The sequence below is a fragment of the Hyalella azteca genome, unplaced genomic scaffold, assembly GCF_000764305.2.
Source record: "Hyalella azteca isolate HAZT.00-mixed unplaced genomic scaffold, Hazt_2.0.2 contig14071, whole genome shotgun sequence".
NCBI lineage: Eukaryota > Metazoa > Arthropoda > Malacostraca > Amphipoda > Hyalellidae > Hyalella > Hyalella azteca.
In genome coordinates, this window is record NW_025943970.1 from 1,452 (window position 1) to 20,472 (window position 19,021).

At 39.2% G+C, this 19,021-nt stretch overlaps 1 protein-coding gene and 1 long non-coding RNA gene across 2 annotated transcripts; both read left to right on the top strand.

Moving 5' to 3' along the window:
- Nucleotides 1–2,250: 2,250 nt before the first annotated feature.
- On the top strand, nt 2,251–5,466 carry LOC125178964. The gene is made up of 2 exons (XR_007157098.1): nt 2,251–2,352; nt 5,078–5,466. It is a non-coding gene; the product is annotated as an uncharacterized LOC125178964 (long non-coding RNA).
- Nucleotides 5,467–7,991: 2,525 nt separating this feature from the next.
- LOC108674639 (lon protease homolog, mitochondrial-like) lies at nt 7,992–17,956 on the top strand. Its single transcript, XM_018162598.1, is given in 13 exon segments — nt 7,992–8,097; nt 9,513–9,680; nt 10,844–10,962; nt 11,372–11,452; nt 11,882–12,016; nt 12,316–12,544; nt 12,873–12,994; nt 13,686–13,781; nt 14,077–14,300; nt 15,103–15,217; nt 15,815–15,972; nt 16,211–16,379; nt 16,808–17,956. Coding segments are annotated over 13 exon segments (1,869 nt in total). The 3' UTR covers nt 16,955–17,956.
- The last annotated feature ends 1,065 nt before the right edge of the window (nt 17,957–19,021 follow it).

A 19,021-nucleotide genomic window follows, 5' to 3' on the forward strand; every position in this document is an offset into this window, starting at 1 on the left:
TGATTTTGATAAACTATAAATTTAATGTTAATAAGGCCCTATAAATAATAAAATTAATTAAATAAAAATGCACATATTAATGCCATATTTTTGGTATTCCTAAAAATGTAATAGTAAATACTAAAATAGTATGTGATATTTTTCTGCTTACAAGATAACATTCTTGTTTTATTGCTTAATGCTGTTGCTGAATGTGCTAGCCTGCTAGGCCACTAGCTCCCGCCTAGTATGGAAAAATCAACTCATCAAGCCACTGCAGTACTGAATCTACTGATGATACTGGATTTCTGTAGCCATCAATTTTTTTGTTTTTTTTAGCTGATAGTTCACTTATTTTAGTTCCCTTGATCCTTTTTTTCTGTTTTTTTTTTGCATGCCATGCAGCCATGGGAAGCCTTTGCATAGCCTTAGCCTAACACCCGAAGAAGTGAACATGTTGCATTGTTTTTTGTTGCATTGAGATTTAATTTCTTTTGATAGTATTTTTGAAAACTATGCGTCTCTATACATAATTTAAATCACTTTTCCTGTTAAGTTTGTGTACTTACATACATTAAAATACGATTTTTCAAGTGTACGAATATTTATTTCCCCCCACTGTATATATAAGAATTTCGAACAATTACCAGACAAAATTGGTAACATTACCGGACAGGGGGTACAAAACCAGACAAAATCGAGTCCGGTAATTAACTCTGCAATTAGTTTGTACTTAAAAACCAGACACAAAAATAAATGAACTACACTACCGGATATTCTAAAAAACGCCAACCTTGTTAGGTTAGGGTTAGAGTTAGGGTTAGGTGTGTATAAAACCCTTCTTTACATTGCTTGGCACATTTCTATTAAGGTTAGGTCCAGCCAGGTTAAGTTCTTTTTACTTCTTTAACAATTTTGCCTATGTCACTGGGCCAAAAATAAGCATAGTCCGGTAAAGTGCAATTATTGTTACTATATATATTAGTATAGGTTGGCAGAATTTCTTCTTTCAAGCAGGTTTCATTTAAGACCAGAGAATTTGTTTTATTCGCAATTTTCTTATTAGTTTTTTCAATATATCGAACAATATTTTTAGTTTGAACTGGCAAATCGAAAATCAGGTTACAGATGGACATTTTTATTTCGTTAACGACGTTTCGAATGTGTCTATCATTAATTATCAAGTTAAAAGGCGCATTGAGTGATGAAATTAGCGTTGACATAAGTACAAAATCAAGTAAATAGGATACTACTCAAAAATCAAAATAGTTAGGAATAATTACAAAATCACAAAATAATTTAGAATCAAAGCACCGAAAATTACTCCAGAAACAGTCTCAAGGTTCTGACAAATCCAGTAGTTTCAAGGTTGATGGCTGGGGTCCTATCCTTAATGATGAGGGCCTCAGCTATCATGAGTCGGTTGGCGTCGGGGCATCTCATGACGACGCTGGTGCATTCTTCCAGCACCGTACGAGTGATGGTCTCGTTGTGGGCTTCCATCAGGTGGTTCTTTGGTCCACCAGATTGAAGGTGGCACGTGAGACGTCGGCTTAATGTCGTAGTTGTGAGCCCGATGTAGTCCATGTTGGGGAGAAGTCTACAACCTTCTCTATTGCAAGAAAATTTATGGACTACATTGGTCTCTTGGAAAACTCCCGTTTTTTTGCAAGGGTTATTGTTCATTACAAGATTCTGTATTTTCTTGTTTTTGTAATAAATCAATAGTTTAATTTTATTATTAGTTACGTTCACGATGTTATTGTGAACGATAGAATGAAGGATCCGTTCATCTGCTTTATAACCGCTGGTCATTTGGTTCTCATAGTAGATGGTTGTGACGTTTGCGTCAGTCTCTGGTTCATGGTTGCGTCTGTTTTGGTTCGATCAAAGCTTTGAAATTTCCTTGTCAATTGTTCTATTTGCAAATCCATTATTGACTAAGGTTCTTTTGCAATTTTTCAGCTCCGTATTCAAATCATTTTCAGAGGAGCAGGTTTTGAGTGCTCGTTGGATGAGAGCACTTATTGCGCTTCTTTTGTAGAGCTCTGGGCATTTGCTGGCGGCGCTAAAAAATATATATATAAATGACTAAAAGATGACTATGGCCAGCTGGGTCTCTAAATGATGTTATTGTTGATTCTCCTTTAACAACGGTTTAATGGAATGCAGTGACCAGTATCTTGTAAAATGCACACATCACTACAGCCACATCAACATTGTCCTCCACATCCCCAGGCTTGTTCAACTGCACATCTCAGCCCTGCACCTGCACTCTCCTCTTGTGTGCCGTGCAAGATGGAAGCTCAAGTTGAGGCTCATGACGCCCACCCAAACTCCTCCCTGAAAATTTCTGCTCTGTTGTCAAATCAGGTATGCATTTCGAATAATTTCACCTGTATCTAATTTACTGTAAACAATGAATTTAAGAGAGATTTTCCCAAATCTTTTAAATCACCATTGTTTCGTTTTATTGTTGGCAGTTAAGTATAAAATAGGCGGCTTTACAAGTACTGGTAGTGATACTGGGAGCACATGTCATTTTACCAATATAATTTAATCCTGCAAGTGAAATCTAATTATTTTTATCTCAAGAAATAGATGGCAATACCTTTGATTTCACAACTCACCCTTTTCTCATGTATCTGGGATCACATTCAAGAAAGGATGGGATTGGTAATATCACCACACAGCATGGGACAAAAATTGATTGCTTAGGTTCCATCAGTAGCTATTTTATCTTGAGGCTGTCCATGGCCTGCTTGGGTGCATATAATATCCATACATATAGCTGAGCTGGCCCAACTTACTGGCATCTCTGACCCGGCCAACGCTGAAACCAATGCACGGTCACAGCTGGGTATCTCCAAGTGATGTTATTGTTGATTCCCTTTTAATAGCGGTTTAATGAAATGCAGTGACCAGTAAAAAATTGTGCCAGGGCACATCTTGTTAATCTGTGGAGTGACAGTACAGATTTGTCTATATTTGGTAGTGCAGGAGTCCCGTAGTTGAGCAGTTCTGGTGTGTGATATGAGTCAAAGGCTTCGGTGTGGAAGTTGTTACTAGCTTTTCTTAAGGGTAGCACTATTGGTATTGATTGGTAGTAATGGTTGAATTGCATTGATATAATGTAAGGAAATAGACACAAATACCAAAGTTCGAACCAAAATTTTAATTGAAAGCTGCAGGAATTTTCCCAGAATTTTGCGCCGTGTTAAATTGCGACAATACAGTCAGGTTTCCTGGAGTGGAAACTGGAATGAAAGAATACTGGGCGTCACTGCAATGAATATGAATGCACAAAGTTCCAAGATTCAAACAATTTTGTTCACTATTTTAGCGGCGTAAGACAAGAGAGTGGTCACATTCCCAGGCTAACCTCCTCAAACAAATCAATTGAGCACCGATGACGAATAGCTGGTTAGCTGGCACCCGTTGATGCGCAATGATTACGCATTATGAGGGTCAGTGTCAGGTATTCTACAGTTATATTGTGAAAAAGGACTGGACTTTGCTTACTAGTATGAAATTGAATTGGGCATATTAAACTTTTGAATAAGATACAAGTTAATTTTCATTTAATTAGGTAATTAATATTCAGTTATATTCAATCAGCCGCTGGCTGATTATAGAAGTGGCATGAAAGCCTTTCAGGGTGAAATTGTTAATAGGTGCATGTACAAAGAAATGAAATACTGGCCGGCCCAACTCAAGGGTAGCAAGATAAGTTTTAAGTGTTAAAATGCAAAGATTGGCACAAAGGCCGGCAATGATGCCAAGAATATTAAATGTGTCAACGACACCTAGTATGTTGGGCCAGACCAAAGAGGTGATACCGCATGCATTAAAGTAATAAATTACGCCCTTGGCATGCATTAATTCAAATGGATTAATAGGAAATGATATAGGTTGCATCAAGTTTACAGTAGCAAGTACTGCATCAAAGAACAATTTTTAGAGTCACTTCCAAGCTAATTTTCCTCTGAACAAACTTAATCCCTGAAGTTGACTCGCTTCAAACTTAATCTTCCTTGTCTCCATTACATTAAAACGGAGCATAATTTCCAATAAATAAACCAAACTAAACAAAATTTCTAATAATAATTGGTGTTCTGAGAGTCTCTCATGTTGCAGGGTTAGGGGTTTGTTCTTGTGATTTGGTATCAGGGGTGTTTCAGATGGAGGTATTGGGTGGAGAGAAGGTCGGTGTGTTGTAGGATGGCAAGCATTTATCATTCAGAATGAAGATATTGTTTGGCTGTTGTGTTGTGGCTACCAGTTATTGTAGGCAAAGCTGGAATTTTGAACCGTTTGTAGTCAGGTCAAGTTGGAGGAATGACTGATTGGGGTCCAATTCTGATTCAGGCATTATTAGTTATTGTATGGCCGATGATTTTGTAGGTTTGTAATAAGGTTTCTTCGTCATGTCCATATGATGTTACTCAGAGGACTTCCATCATGTTTTGCTTTTTGTGGACTTTGCTTACGTGGTTTCGTTTTGGGTGGTGAAAGTAAGCATGGAATCAAGGGTTAGGCCAATGATTTTTGGGTTGTGTTCAATCAGAAGGGGTTGGCTATTAATATTTATGAGGGCGGCAGTGGTACTGGGCCATGTGTGGTGTTGAGAGGGTGGCTGTTGATTTGGTTGTTGAGACTTACAAGTTTTGTTGAATAAATAAATCGGGACATTGCCTGCTTTCAAAGTGTCACATTACATTGGCACAACAATAGCACTCTTGGAAATCAGCTTCAAGTTTAAAATCTATGTTTTTGAAATATATGAATGAAATGTATCTAACTTTACAATGCATTTTAGCATTGCATTTTATTTGTGTTTATATTTGCAGAGGCAGAATTTATGCCTTAAGTTTAGGCCTGGCAACATTAACTCATTTATTTGCTGACCAACTAATAAAGCTGAGGAATCATTTTTGAACCAAAACAAACTAGGCAAATATTCCCAAACTTTTGTCACAATTTTCATTTCTTTTAGAACAACTCGAGTATTTTACTGGGGATCAAACCTGAAAGTCAACTGTTTAATGTGGCTGTTATTAATATGAGAGATTGTTTTACTCTGCTTTTCTATCAATAGTTTGGCGAAGGTGGGTCAGCACCGGCATCAGGAGATGCTGCTTGTGACGTTGACGACTCTGGGGCGCCCAGCTCCAAGCAACACGTGGAAAAATCATTTAGGTTCCCTGACAATGAACTATTAGGCACCAAAAGGAAATCAATGCAAGAGCGTATGAACTACAAAAATTTGTGCCGAAGTGAACACCAATGCCAATTCTGTTTTAATTTGTGTGCCACTGAAGCTGATCTCAAACAACATATTATCTCACAGCATCCTAAAAGGAATACACAGAAATACTGTGGAAGTAAATATGCTAATGATTGCAAAAAAGTCTTGCACAAGCATTGCCTCTCTAAGCGTTCATCAGTGAAGAAGTTTTGTTGCTCTGAGTGTGAGCATACTTGCACCACAAAGGGGGACTTGAAAATACATTTTCTTTACAAACATTCAACAGAAAAATCTTTTCGGTGCTCTGAGTGTGATTATGCTTGCATCACAAAAGGGCACATGAAAAGGCATTTTCTTAACAAACATTCAACAGAAAAACCCCTTCAGTGCTCCGAGTGTGATTATGCTTGCACTGAAAAAGGGAACTTGAAAATACATTTTCTTCGCAAACATTCAACAGAAAAATCCATTCAGTGCTCCGAGTGTGATTATGCTTGCACCACAAAAGTGGACTTGAAAAGACATTTTCTTTGCAAGCATTTAGAAGAAAAACACCTTCAGTGCCCCGAGTGTGATTATGTTTGTACCGAGAAAGGGAGCTGGAAAAAACATTTTCTTCGCAAACATTCAACTGAAAAGTCCGTTCAGTGCTACGAGTGTGATTATGCTTGCACCACAAAAGGGGACTTGAAAAAGCATTTCCTTTACAAACATTCAAAAGAAAAACCCCTTCAGTGCTCCAAGTGTGATTATGCTTGCACCGAAAAAGGGAACTTGAAAATACATTTTCTTCGCAAACATTCAACAGGAAAGTCCATTCAGTGCTCCAAGTGTGTTTATGCTTGCACCACAAAAGTGGACTTGAAAAGACATTTTCTTTGCAAGCATTCAGCAGAAAAACCCCTTCAGTGCTCCGAGTGTGATTATGCTTGCACCAAAAAAGGAACTTGAAAATACATTTTCTTCGCAAACATTCAAAAGAAAAACTCCTTCAGTGCTCTGAGTGTGATTATGCTTGCATCGAAAAAGGGAACCTGAAAATACATTTTCTTCGCAAACATTCAACAGGAAAGTCCATTCAGTGCTCCGAGTGTGATTATGCTTGCACCACAAAAGTGGACTTGAAAAGACATTTTCTTTGCAAGCATTTGGCAGAAAAACCTTTTCAGTGCACTGCATGTGATTATGCTTGCATCACAAAAGGGAACTTAAAATAGATTTTCTTTGCAAGCATTCAAAAGGAAAGCTCCTCTGTTACTGTATTTGTGATTAAACTTTCAACAAAATCAGGAACAAGCCGTGTAGAGTACCTAAAAGGCACCCACTGCCACCAAGGAAGAGGGGCTCAGCTGTTCAATGTCAGTCGAAGGTTGCAGTCTCTTGAGATGGCTTGAAAATGAACGAGAACAACAAAGCTGTTCTTTTGTTGGGGCTTGAATGCTACTTCATAAGAATATCAGCCGCCAGTTTTAATGAAGCCTTCATGAGGGACTAGAAGCCGTCGGTGTTGTGAGAATGGCTGTCATGCTCTTGGGGGTAGCTGATGCAATTACCCTCTAGTTCACTGGCTGATGGTTACTAAATAAACTGACGGTTTTCTGACAACGGAATACATTCTTGCATCGTTGTACTTGAGATTGACTTTTATGGTAGTTCAGTAACCATGCTAAACTCCCAATAGATTCAGTTTGTTTAATTTTAGTGTTTTGCTGGTATCAAGATTAGTTACACATTCTTGTTTGCAAATTTTCTGAGTAAGATTAGTTGATACTATACTAGCCCTGACATATGTTGTAAGTTTTACAATAATTGATTATTTGCTATGTTGCTTATTTCATGAGAAGTATTTTTCATAAACCGGGCTCATTAATGCATAATTTCGCTGCTTTAGGACTGGTGCCTTTTATTCTGGTTTCATGTAGTTGAAACAAAATATACCCATGCCTATGGCGGCTCTTATTCTACCCTTCAAACTGGATGATACTATTGTTCTCAACGTCCAGATGGCCTCGAACGATGTTGTGTCCAACATGTTTAAATGAGCGGTTGTCCTCTTACTGCGCTCGCAACCAACTCATTTGTTGCTGTCTGAATGCCTGCTTCTAATACAGGCTCCTCGTTGTTCGATTGTATTTGGTCACTCGAATTTTGATCTTTTTGTAACAGCTAAACCTGGCGCTGCCTGGGATAGATATTCCCCGAAGTTTGAGAATCCGGCTATTCCAAATCCTGCTACATCAAATCACCAGAATTCCGCTGCTAATCTTAAAACTAGAGTATATTCGAGCGTAAACAGCAGAACAGTAATCAAACTAGAGTATATTTGGAGACCAGCAGTAGAAATCTAGACACAACAGTGGCAGGACAGCGAGGTATTGCACGCCAAAAGTCCCGACGAGAGTGACAGGACAGCGAAGCGTTGCAGGTCAAAAGTCCCGACGAGAAGGAGTATTTTTTCTATATTTTTACATACGTCCTGTGCTAAATATGTAGAATTTGATTTCATTACGCAGTTGCCGCTTGACAGGGAACGGAGAGTTGCCGCTTGACAGCTGACGGAGAGTTGCGACGTAAGAGAACGCGAGGCGACGTCTGTAGGACGCGCAGCTTCTGCGCCTTCGTTTGGACCGCGACGTGCGGTTGCCAGGTTCACTTCATGACTGCTGACGCCTTCGTCAGGACCGCGTCGTGCGGTTGCCAGGTTCACTTCATGACTGCTGACGCCTTCGTCAGGACCGCGACGTACGGTTGCCAGGTTCACTTCATGACTGCTGACGAAGGCTTGGGTGTCGGCGGCCAGGAGGGCCGGAGTGAGCAGCACTACCTGGGGCAGTTCGAGGTTTGCAGCGTCAGGAGGGCGGATGTTGCAGGCACCGATAAAATTGAGCAGATTGTGCCAATACATTGCAGACTATCAATATATATAGTTAAATAGTCCCCTGACAACCAGTGACAGTTTAACAGGGTATTTTGATCTTAAGGGGAGCATCTGGGTGCTGAAAAAACTTTTTGTTTACAGACGGATCGTTTTGAAACTTGGTACTCATATGTAAAACAGAATTCTAAGACTTTTTTGTTCGTGTGAATTTTTCGAAAAAAATGAAAGAAAACGTGAAATTCTTAGAAAACGGAAAAAAGGGTGTACCGTAGAAAACTATCTCCTCCTAGGATTTCGAAGCTACAACATTGAGACGCATATCATTCGATGTGTAAGGACCATATCTATCGATTCGTCGTAGCTTTTTTCGGATTTCGAATTTTTGTGGATGGGGGAGTATTTTTCGCAAAATTTTCGAAAATTTTTCCATATCCCCCTTTTTCTACCCCCTTTTTCGAAATATTTTCAAAACTATAACGAAATTGGAAAAAGCTACGACGAATCTCTAGATAATTCAATTGCGAATCGAATGGTATATGTCTCATTGCTGTAGCTTCAAAACTCTAGGCGGAGATAGGTTTGCAGTGACAATAAGTTAACTTTTCAGTAGGGCCCAACAAAGTCGCGTGCGCCTCGAAAAAGACATTCAAGGGTGCGAGGTTGCAAGACTACACGATATTGGAGCTTAATTTCTGTCAAGGCTGGTGCGAACGACGGCACGAGAACCATCCCATATGACTGCAGGCGGATAACTGAAGCACAGCGTGTTCAGACTAGCTATTTAAGTGTGCCACCGGTAATTTAGGCCTATATTAAATATTAAGGAACTCCACCACCCCTAACCCTTTCGCGATCTGTCGTGAACGCATAAATCAACGTACAGAGATGGTTTTGGTACCGTTAGATGCGTCAGAATGTAAGCTTTAAGATGAGTATAAAAACCCCAAAAAAATTCGATTTTGACCCAGACGCTCCCCTTAAGTGTACACATTGCAACTGGAAATTTTCAAAAGTTTCAATAATTTGTCAATATACTGTATTTCTAAAACTGAATTTTCCGTTGTCGCCATAAGGAATAATATGTAGCGACCATGTTTATATATTTCTTCCAGTTATTATATATATATATTATGTTTATATATTTCGTCCAGTTAACTCATTTTCTATGAACGCTGCTAGCCTATTGAAGTTTAGCGGAGTTTCTCATCAACTATAACTCAATATTAGTAACCATGTTATTGCCTTAAGCATCATTAATAATTATCAACTGCAATTGGAATACTGTTGAATATGAATTAGCTACACTTTGATAATATTAGCACCGACCTAGGATTTTACAACATCAAGTAACTCCAGTTGTCATTATCATTTGCATATTTGTAATACAGCGCGTAATCTGATCTCCAGACCTGGATTCAGTTAAGAACGCCTTCGTCAGGACCGCGACGTGCGGTTGCCAGGTTCACTTCTTGACTGCTGACGAGGGCTTGGGTGTCGGCGGCCAGGAGGGCCTGAGTGAGCAGATCTACTTGGGGCAGTTCGAGGTTTGCAGCGTCAGGAGGGCGGGTGTTGCAGGCACCGATAAAATTGGGCAGATTGTGCCAATACATTGCAGACTATCAATATATATAGTTACATAATCCCCTGACAACCAGTGACAATTTAACAGGGTATTTTGATCTTAAGTGTACACATTGCAACTGGAAATTTTCAGAAGTTTCAATAATTTACCAATATATTTCTAAAACTGAATTTTCCGTTGTCGCCATGAGGAATAATTTCTAGCGACCATGTTTATATATTTCTTCCAGTTATCCCGGAACTCATTTTCTATGAACGCTGCTAGCCTATTGAAGTTTAGTGGAGTTACTCATCAACTCTAACGCAATATTAGTAACCATGTTATTGCCTTAAGCATCATTAATAATTATCAACTGCAATTGAAATACTGTTGAATATGAATTAGCTACACTTTGATAATATTAGCACCGACCTAGGATTTTACGACATCAAGTAACTCCAGTTGTTATAATCATTTGCATATTTGTAATACAGCGCATAATGTGATCTCCAGACCTGGATTCAGTTAAGCAGGGGCCCCTCGTGGCTATTAGTGTGGTTGTGACTTGTTCTCTCCCGAAGCCTCAGACCAACAGCCTCCGAACCCTTGGGATTAGCAGCCTTCGTGTGGTGAGTGTCGCTAGGAATAAGTGACTACTTCTTTTTTGCCTCTATCTCTACCATTCTTTCGTGCATACGACTGCAGTCCCATCATATACCTGTGTTTTCGCTCCCTCCCCTCCCCTTATCCCATGCCCTCCCCTCACGCCCGAACCCGACGGGCTCGTCCCAGAGGGCTAGGGGCTGCGCGACCAACCAACCACCACGACCTCGACTTCCATCCTTATCATCATGTCATCCCCCCTCATCTTCATCGAACTTATCAAATCAACCATCAATCTCATGAACGCTCGAGACCCCAGACCTACAGAATTCAAATTAAAAAAATTGACCCCAGACTTCCTACCGACCGACCTAAAATCTTTCAAACCACATTTAAAGAACTCGACGCTCCACTGATTCGAATGACAGACACAGCTACGGGCATTTGTGCTGTCACCGATGCGCCAGAAGCCTTTAGAAAAATCAACTTGACCCCAATTATACCCCCAGATCTACGAGCTAAACGGACCATTTATGTAAGACAACTTGACTTACGAGTCACGGCTCTCAGTAAGTTACAAGTCACGGCTCTCAGTAACTTAACGTGGACAACCCCATCTACTTGGCAGACCTTGCAGCCTCCCTCACCTCAGCGTCTCCTGCTGAACTTCAACAAATTCTCGAGGAGCAAAATGTATTCACTGACTCGTGCATTGCGCAGCAATAACTTGACAAATTTTACTATAGATTCACATTGATGGATTGATCACATTACACAGTGATCACATTACACACTGATCACATTGGGTCAAGTGAATCTGATGGTGTTGTAAAATCGAGCATGTTTACTTGAAGTAATTTATGCTATTGAATGGATAAAATTGATCGTGTTGTAGAAAACAAAATAATTATCAATAGATTTTTGTGTTTCGAAAAATTCTCCCAATTTCATCTCAAATTACTTTCATTTTTTCAAACATATTTTCTGACTATTTCTCTTCAACGTGTTCTATGCGTCTGGTTTAATTCAAGCATTAAATGTGGTGACTTGCTATTTAAAGTAATTTATTTCTACAAGTTATTTTCAAACTCCAATGTTGCAGATCAGAGAACGGCTGATGCTGGCTCTGGCTCTTGTTAAAAAGGAATATGAGCTGAGTAAGCTGCAAGCATCTATTGCTAAGGTGAGACTAGTTGCTCCTGTTAAAACAAGATTGCAGTGCAGCCTGCCAGCTGCAATTGTAGGGCGTGAAACCATGTTATCAAGTATAACTGTTTTATCAGAGCTTTATATTGCAATTTCCAAGGTATACCTATTTATTTCATATACCTATCTAAGTAGATGTCAGAATATATTTATTTTCAGACAATATTTTACATTTTTCACTCGAGGAAATATGATAAGGTTTCTTTCTACTAATACTAGTTTTTCTCTGAAGTATTCCTTCAACTATCAAGCTAGTATTCTCCTAAATGTTTAAATATTCCTTCTAACTGTCATGAAGTTATTCCTTTACCTTTATTTTAAATATCCCTATAACAGTCATGTATATATTCTTTTAATTGTCAGGCATGTAAATATTATCTTTAATGTCATATATTGATGGTACCAGGAAGTAGAGGAGAAGGTGCGCACCCACCACCGCAAGTACATGCTCAACGAGCAGCTCAAGGTCATCAAGAAAGAACTTGGCCTGGAAAAAGATGACAAAGATGCCATCGAAGAGAAGTTCAGAGCTCGCCTCAAGGTAAGTTGTTGATGTTCTTCATTACATAGAAGTCATTTGTTGATCTAATTGATATTTCATCTAATAATTTTAGCCTCCCGACGTAGAAAAATAACTTTTTTAGTAATATAATATTAAAATAATAATAATAACTTTTTTTTTAACTTTAGATTGTAATCCATCACTCGAGAGTTTGCGAGCCCGAGAGATGAAATTGTTCCATATTTTTTTCTTGATGCTTTCCTACCTAAAATGTTAATGGTTCTATCAATTGATAAGGTTCTGTTGTGTTCACGCTTGTTCGGCACTTGATACCGCAGGACAAGACTGTGCCTGAGCCTATCCTAGAAGTGATCGAAGAGGAGCTCAGCAAGCTCGGCTTCCTGGACAACCACTCGTCTGAGTTCAGCGTCACGCGCAACTACCTTGACTGGCTCACCGTCCTGCCGTGGGGCGTCACCAGTGAAGAACATCTCGATCTCGATAAAGCTAAGAAAATCCTCGATGAAGATCATTACGGTCTTGAAGATGTCAAGAAGAGAATTCTGGGTTTGTTTATTAATTATTCCCAAAGAGTTTATTATAGTCTATTGTACTAACATTGAAAACTTTTTTTTTTTTTTGAAGAGATTACGTTCAGAAACTTTTTCCAACAAAATTAAGCTTCTGCAATTGTACCGTTGGCCCTAATTTTATATTCCTATTCTCTCCACTTGTTGTCTAGTCTATGAAGTGGAAGTCTAGACTATTAAGTCTAGTCATTTGACTGTTCGCGCTTTGCTACAATACGATCATAATACAGCAATATACTAGTATAATATGTGGCACTAGCCGTCACATGAGATTGGATTGCAATAGAAAACATTGTGTTGTGCAGAGTTCATCGCCGTGGCTCAACTGCGGGGCAGCACGCAGGGCAAGATCCTGTGCTTCCACGGCCCCCCCGGCGTTGGCAAGACTAGCATTGTCAAGTCCATCGCTAAAGCCCTCAACAGAAAGGTTTATTTGTATTTTGTCTTTATCCTGGTATAGTGTAACTATTGTTTTGCTTCGTTCATGATAAACAAAATGATGGAAGGGAAAGAACCCTTAGCTTCTTATTGCTTACATTTGCAGGCTGTTGCCAAAGAAACCATTCATAGAAAGGTCTTAATTTTTATCTTTATCCTGGAATAGTGTAACAATTATTGTTATTGTTTGTTCATGATGAATGAAATGGAATGTGATAAATAGAAGATACAGAAATCCTTGATCTAGGATTTACAAGTAATGATGTCTCTTAATGTTTGCTGTATTAATGTTCCGAGTTAAGAATAAAGTAACGTTATTAGTAATAAAATGATTCTAAGTTGTTGAATGCAGTGCATCCCTCGTAGTCCTGGCTGTGATGCCGACTCATGTTACCTTTGTAGCGCTACTTATTATTAGAAATATTACAACGTGGTGTGGGTAATACTAAATGGCTTTGTGAAGTATACAATAAGATTTAGTTTACCGATTTATTGGACCTTACACTTTATGAAATCAAGGAAACTGTCGAAATAGCGATGCACTTTTGCTCTAATATTGGTCATCTTGGCCCGGTAAAAAGGATATACAAGTGCTACAAGCAGCAAGCATGTTACTTTTTCGACAATATGATACAAATCCATTTTTCTGAGCGTACTGACGTGTGACGTTGTGACTGCAGTACTTCAGGTTCAGCGTCGGTGGCATGACGGACGTGGCAGAGATCAAGGGGCACCGCAGGACGTATGTCGGGGCCATGCCCGGCAAAGTCGTCCAGGTAAGTCGGGGAGATTTTTTTGTCCAGACTTGCTTGACTTGGACAAAAAATGGATTTATATTATCTGTTTTTCATCGTGTTATGATAGTCTAATTTTAATTGTAGATAACGATTGATAATTATACGGCACGCAATCTTGTTGGAGTGTTGAGTTGATTTAATGACTTTCATGCCAAATTTTTGGCTAATTTTTTACGGTTAATTTATCTTCTTCCTTTGTTTTATTTAGTTCTCTCTGTTCTTCGTTCACACGATTGCATATATCTGAATTAATAACTTAATAATCGTTGTGCAGTGTCTGAAGAAAACCGAAACAGAAAACCCCGTCGTACTCATAGACGAAGTGGACAAAATTGGGCGCGGTTACCAAGGGGACCCTGCAGCAGCGCTGCTCGAACTGCTCGACCCTGAGCAGAACGCCAACTTCCTGGACCACTACATGGACGTGCCTGTGGATATGTCCAAAGTTCTCTTCATCTGCACCGCTAACGTCCTCGACACCATTCCGGACCCTCTCAGGTAATACCGCTTACAACCATATTCTACCTGACCATCTCATGTAATACAGGGTGGGGCAGAACCGATTGAGCAGTTTTGAAGCGAAATAAAAGAGTAATGGAGGTACACAAAGAAGAAAGTTTATTTTCCTCGAGGTTAGCATAACATACCATTTAGAATACTTATGTTTTGAAAACAATATCAGGAAGATGGTGGCCGTTAGCTGGTGTTCAGAAGTCGCCCTTACACCCTATCACAGCTAAGGGAACGGATTATGTCAGAGGTTATGGCCATACCTCGCCATATGTGTGATCGTGCTGTAGGAAACTTCCGAGAATGACTCCAACAGTTTGTTGCAGCTAACGGCCACCATCTTCCTGATATTGTTTTCAAAACATAAGTACCGTATTCTAAATGGTATGTTATGCTAACCTCGAGGAAAATAAACTTTCTTCTTTATGTACCTCCATTACTCTTTTATTTTGCCTCAAAACTGCTTAATCGGTTCGGCCCCACCCTGTATATATCAACCACAGACATCTTTCCTGTAAAACAATATTTGTGATTCCCATGTCCATTTCCATGATATTTTATGAAAATTTCCTGGTCAACATCCACGTTGGTCAGCGATATTCGTTTTGTTTTTGGAACATTTCTTCACTTATATAATGTGTTTGCTGAGTTTTTGTTCGTAATGTTCAAGTTTTTTAATTATTTTTGAGTCAAGTTTTTTCTTGCACTATTAACTCCTAGTAGGTATAATAGATGTCCAATGCATTATTATTGAATAAAGAAACTTAAATAATTTTCTATATGTCTGCAGAGATCGCATGGAAATGATTGATATTTCTGGTTACGTTGCCGAAGAAAAGATGGAGATTGCCAAAGCTTACCTCATCCCTCAAGCCATGAAGGCGTCTGGCATCGAGGAACAAAAAGTATGAGCTGATGAATGATCGTGAATGATCTGTAAAATTAATTAATCTAGAGTCAGTTAATATGATCTGTGAAATTAGTTACTGTTGAGTTAAATGATCTGTAAAATTAATTAATCTAGAGTTAGTTATATGATGTGTGAAATTAATTAGTGTAGAGTGAGTTATAGGATCTGTGAAATTATATGGTGTAGAGTTAGTTCCATGATCTGTGAAATTAACTTGTGCAGAGTTAGTTATACGATCTGTGAAATTAATTAGTGCTGAGTTAGTTGTATGATCTGTGAAATTAATTAGTGTTAAATTAGTTTTATGAACTGTGGAATTAATTAGTGTTGAGATGGTTATATAATCTGTGAAAGTAGTTAATTTTGGACCCGAAATCTGATTTTCCTGAAAGGTACATATTCAGTAACTTTACCGAATATCAATAGTTTTTGTTCATTTCGATTCTTCGGTGGGCAAGTAAGTATCATATGTGTATTTGTTTCGTAGCTGCCTACTCGTTTCATCTTGTGAAAATAAATTTAAAAGTAGAATTCTTTTTACATTGTTTTCCTGTAATATAGCAACCCTGCTCCACGTATTATTTTATTGCAGATTTCCTTGGAGCCTGCAGCCATCGAAACTCTGATCAAGCGTTACTGCCGCGAGTCCGGCGTGCGCAGCCTTCAGAAGCTCATCGAGCGCATCATGCGACGCGCCGCATTCACGTTGGTCAGCGAGAAGCCTGAGTGCGTGGCCGTGCAAGAAATGAGGTGAGCTGGTCTTCCATGTTTTTTCGGTTTGCTGCTGCATCTGCGTTGTGCGTCATGATAAGGTCCAGAATGTTGAAAAATATTAGTAGGTAATACTCATGATAAGATTGCTCTAATCTCGTGTTTCTTTCATGCCAACTTACTCTAATTCCTGGTTAGAATAAGTTGTCATGAAATTCCTAATGATAAATAAGTCTTATTTTTAACAGTTCCTACTTGTGATGCTTTGTTTCTTGACACAGGGCGCTGTGCCCAAGGATGGCCCGAGCGCAGGCATCACCATCGTAACGGCGCTCGTATCTCTCGCCCGCAATCTGCCCACTCGCCAGGACGTGGCCATGACAGGGGAGGTCTCTCTGACGGGCAAAGTATTGCCTGTGGGCGGTATTAAGGAGAAAACTATCGCTGTGAGTGCAACATAGTAGTCCAGGAATGTTCTTATTCATATGTAATATTTTTAACTGTGATTTAAAATGAAAAATTTTTGTGAGGAGGGGAGTTTTACCGGCTGCCTCCTCTTACGTGACTATTTATTTTAATTTCGTTGGTTTTTTATCCAGCTTTGTATTGTTCATCGTTTTGAACTTTCATACCTATTAACCTGAGAATGAAAAATTCTCTCATAAATATACTAGTACCACTATAGTTACTAGTAATAGCTGGTAATAGTACTAGGTACTTACAAAGAGAAACTAGTCTTAGATTCTTCTTAATAAAGTGTATTAAGGGAAATAATTCCCTTAATATACGTTTGAAATAGGTATTCTTTATATGATCGTGAAGAATTCCTGACTCAATTTTTTCGAAATTTTCCTTTAATGGCCATTATACGCAGGCCCGTCGTGCTGGCGTCACTTGCTTGGTTTTGCCCGCGGAGAACAAGAAGGATTACGCGGACCTACCGTCATTCATCACCGAGGGCCTCGAAGTTCACTTTGCTGCAGACTACAGTGACGTCTACCGAGTGGTGTTCGAGCAATAGTGTCGCTAGTGTGAAGAACTGAGTGGTGTAGGAGCAATAGTGTTGCCAGTGTGATGAAGGTGCCTGTCCTGAAGGTGATGAAGGTGACTTGGAGCTAAAATTTTCTTCGTTCATTGTGATGAATGGAAAAATTTCTAGAAATCAGCCATCTGAGTAACTGTACCTATACTTTAAGTGAAACAGATAACATATAAAGCCAGTTTTTTCAAACGAACGAAAAAAATTTCCTAAAAATGAACGAAACAAATTTCCTATAATATTTGTTGATGAAATTCTAGAACCAAATTCATATTGGATTAGTGCATAGGAGAACTGAGCCTCTATAATCCCTGGTGGACATGTTTCATTGTCAAAATTGTTTTATTGTATTTGGAATTTTGTAAGGTAATTGTTATCTGTGTTCTGAGGAAATTAATTTCTGAATTTGGCTTTTCAGTCAGTTTTGCTCAGGATTGTTATTGTGTATTGTAACTTGAGAAATTCAACACGGCTGCGCATACCTACATAATAACTTAAGCCTAAAGTGGTCCTGGAATTATTCCATTTGCTGTGCCCAGCATGTAGTTAATGTATGATTTTGCATACCCACCCCTGGCTATGCAAATTGCCCACAGCGTAACGACTGTAAAGGCCTCCACTATAGTCGCATATGTCAAAGGCCTGCAGCAGCTCTGCGCGTGGAGGTCAAATGTTGGCCTTGAGAGGAATTCTATTTTTGGCCTTGATTTGTATGCCTTTTATTACATTGAGTAAACCATGAGCCCTGATAGAAGAATATTTACTTCTTACTAGTAGCTTAATCGATATACATTGTAAAAATCATAATCATTTCATAATCATCCATAATAGTACCTGCTTCTACTATGACTGATTCCAACTGAACATCTAAAGTTGACTGCTTTTATGTAATCTGTCATTCCATGTTTCCTGAGAAGCATTGGATCAGTTATCAAACTATTGTGCAACATGTGTATTGTTTTCAAATATAGTTACTTTTTTGAACAGAAATTCCTTAACGTGTTCCTTGTATGCAATTGGCAAACAACATTGGAAGAGTCTAGCCATTTAGACTTGCTGTCGTTGCACCTACACCCGCTTCATTACTAAGTAAAAGCAATACTCGTGTCGTTGCTGCCACTCAGAAAATGAATGGGTTATATTGTCCAAATAGTGACACACTTGCAGCGTGTAGCATTGATACGTCTGTTTTGCCCTGCCAAACTTTGTCTAGATAACCCACATCAGAGCAAAATTGCTTCGCTATTTGGGACAAAACTCATTAGTTTCTCTGAGTGCGGCTAAGACCCACATGGGTAACTAAGCTAAAGCAACACTTGTGTCTCACTAAGCATAACGCACTCTATACCCTCTTGCCCAGGCGCACTGCGAGTGCGAAGGGAGGTTTGGCTGTCCCCTCATCCCTGGAAGCCACTTAGTACTCGGTATGTGTTTAGGATGTAGCAGTCTCAGGCCACGCTGGAGTGCCTCTTGTGACCATATATTCATAAGCGCTTAAGAGCGTCTTGCCTCGTTGTTGTATAGAACCGCAATGCATTTAAAATTTTTAATACAATTTAAATTTGAAATTCAATACTCCAGACGCTTATACAGGGTTCGTACCGGTCATGGAAAACCTGGAAAGTCATGGAATTTGATTTTTCACTTTCCAGGTTTGGAAAGTCATTAGATTTAATTTCAGGTTATGGAAAGTCATGGAATTTGCATAAAAAAGTGTTCTCTGTGCTGCGCGTGTTTACCGTTTGTGCAGTCTCTTGTTTACTGCGTTCTGATTGGAGAACCAATGAAGTGAGCTCGGTCACCGAGATAAGTTGCATTTGAGAACTTTTTGATCCGCAGTGGCAGCGATCCATTTTCAGCGTGCATTTTCTACATCGCCATGCGTGGAAAGTGTAAATTTCATGACTTGTGGTTAAAAATAGAAGCTTATTGTGACTGGCTTGCTCGCNGTATACAATAAGATTTAGTTTACCGATTTATTGGACCTTACACTTTATGAAATCAAGGAAACTGTCGAAATAGCGATGCACTTTTGCTCTAATATTGGTC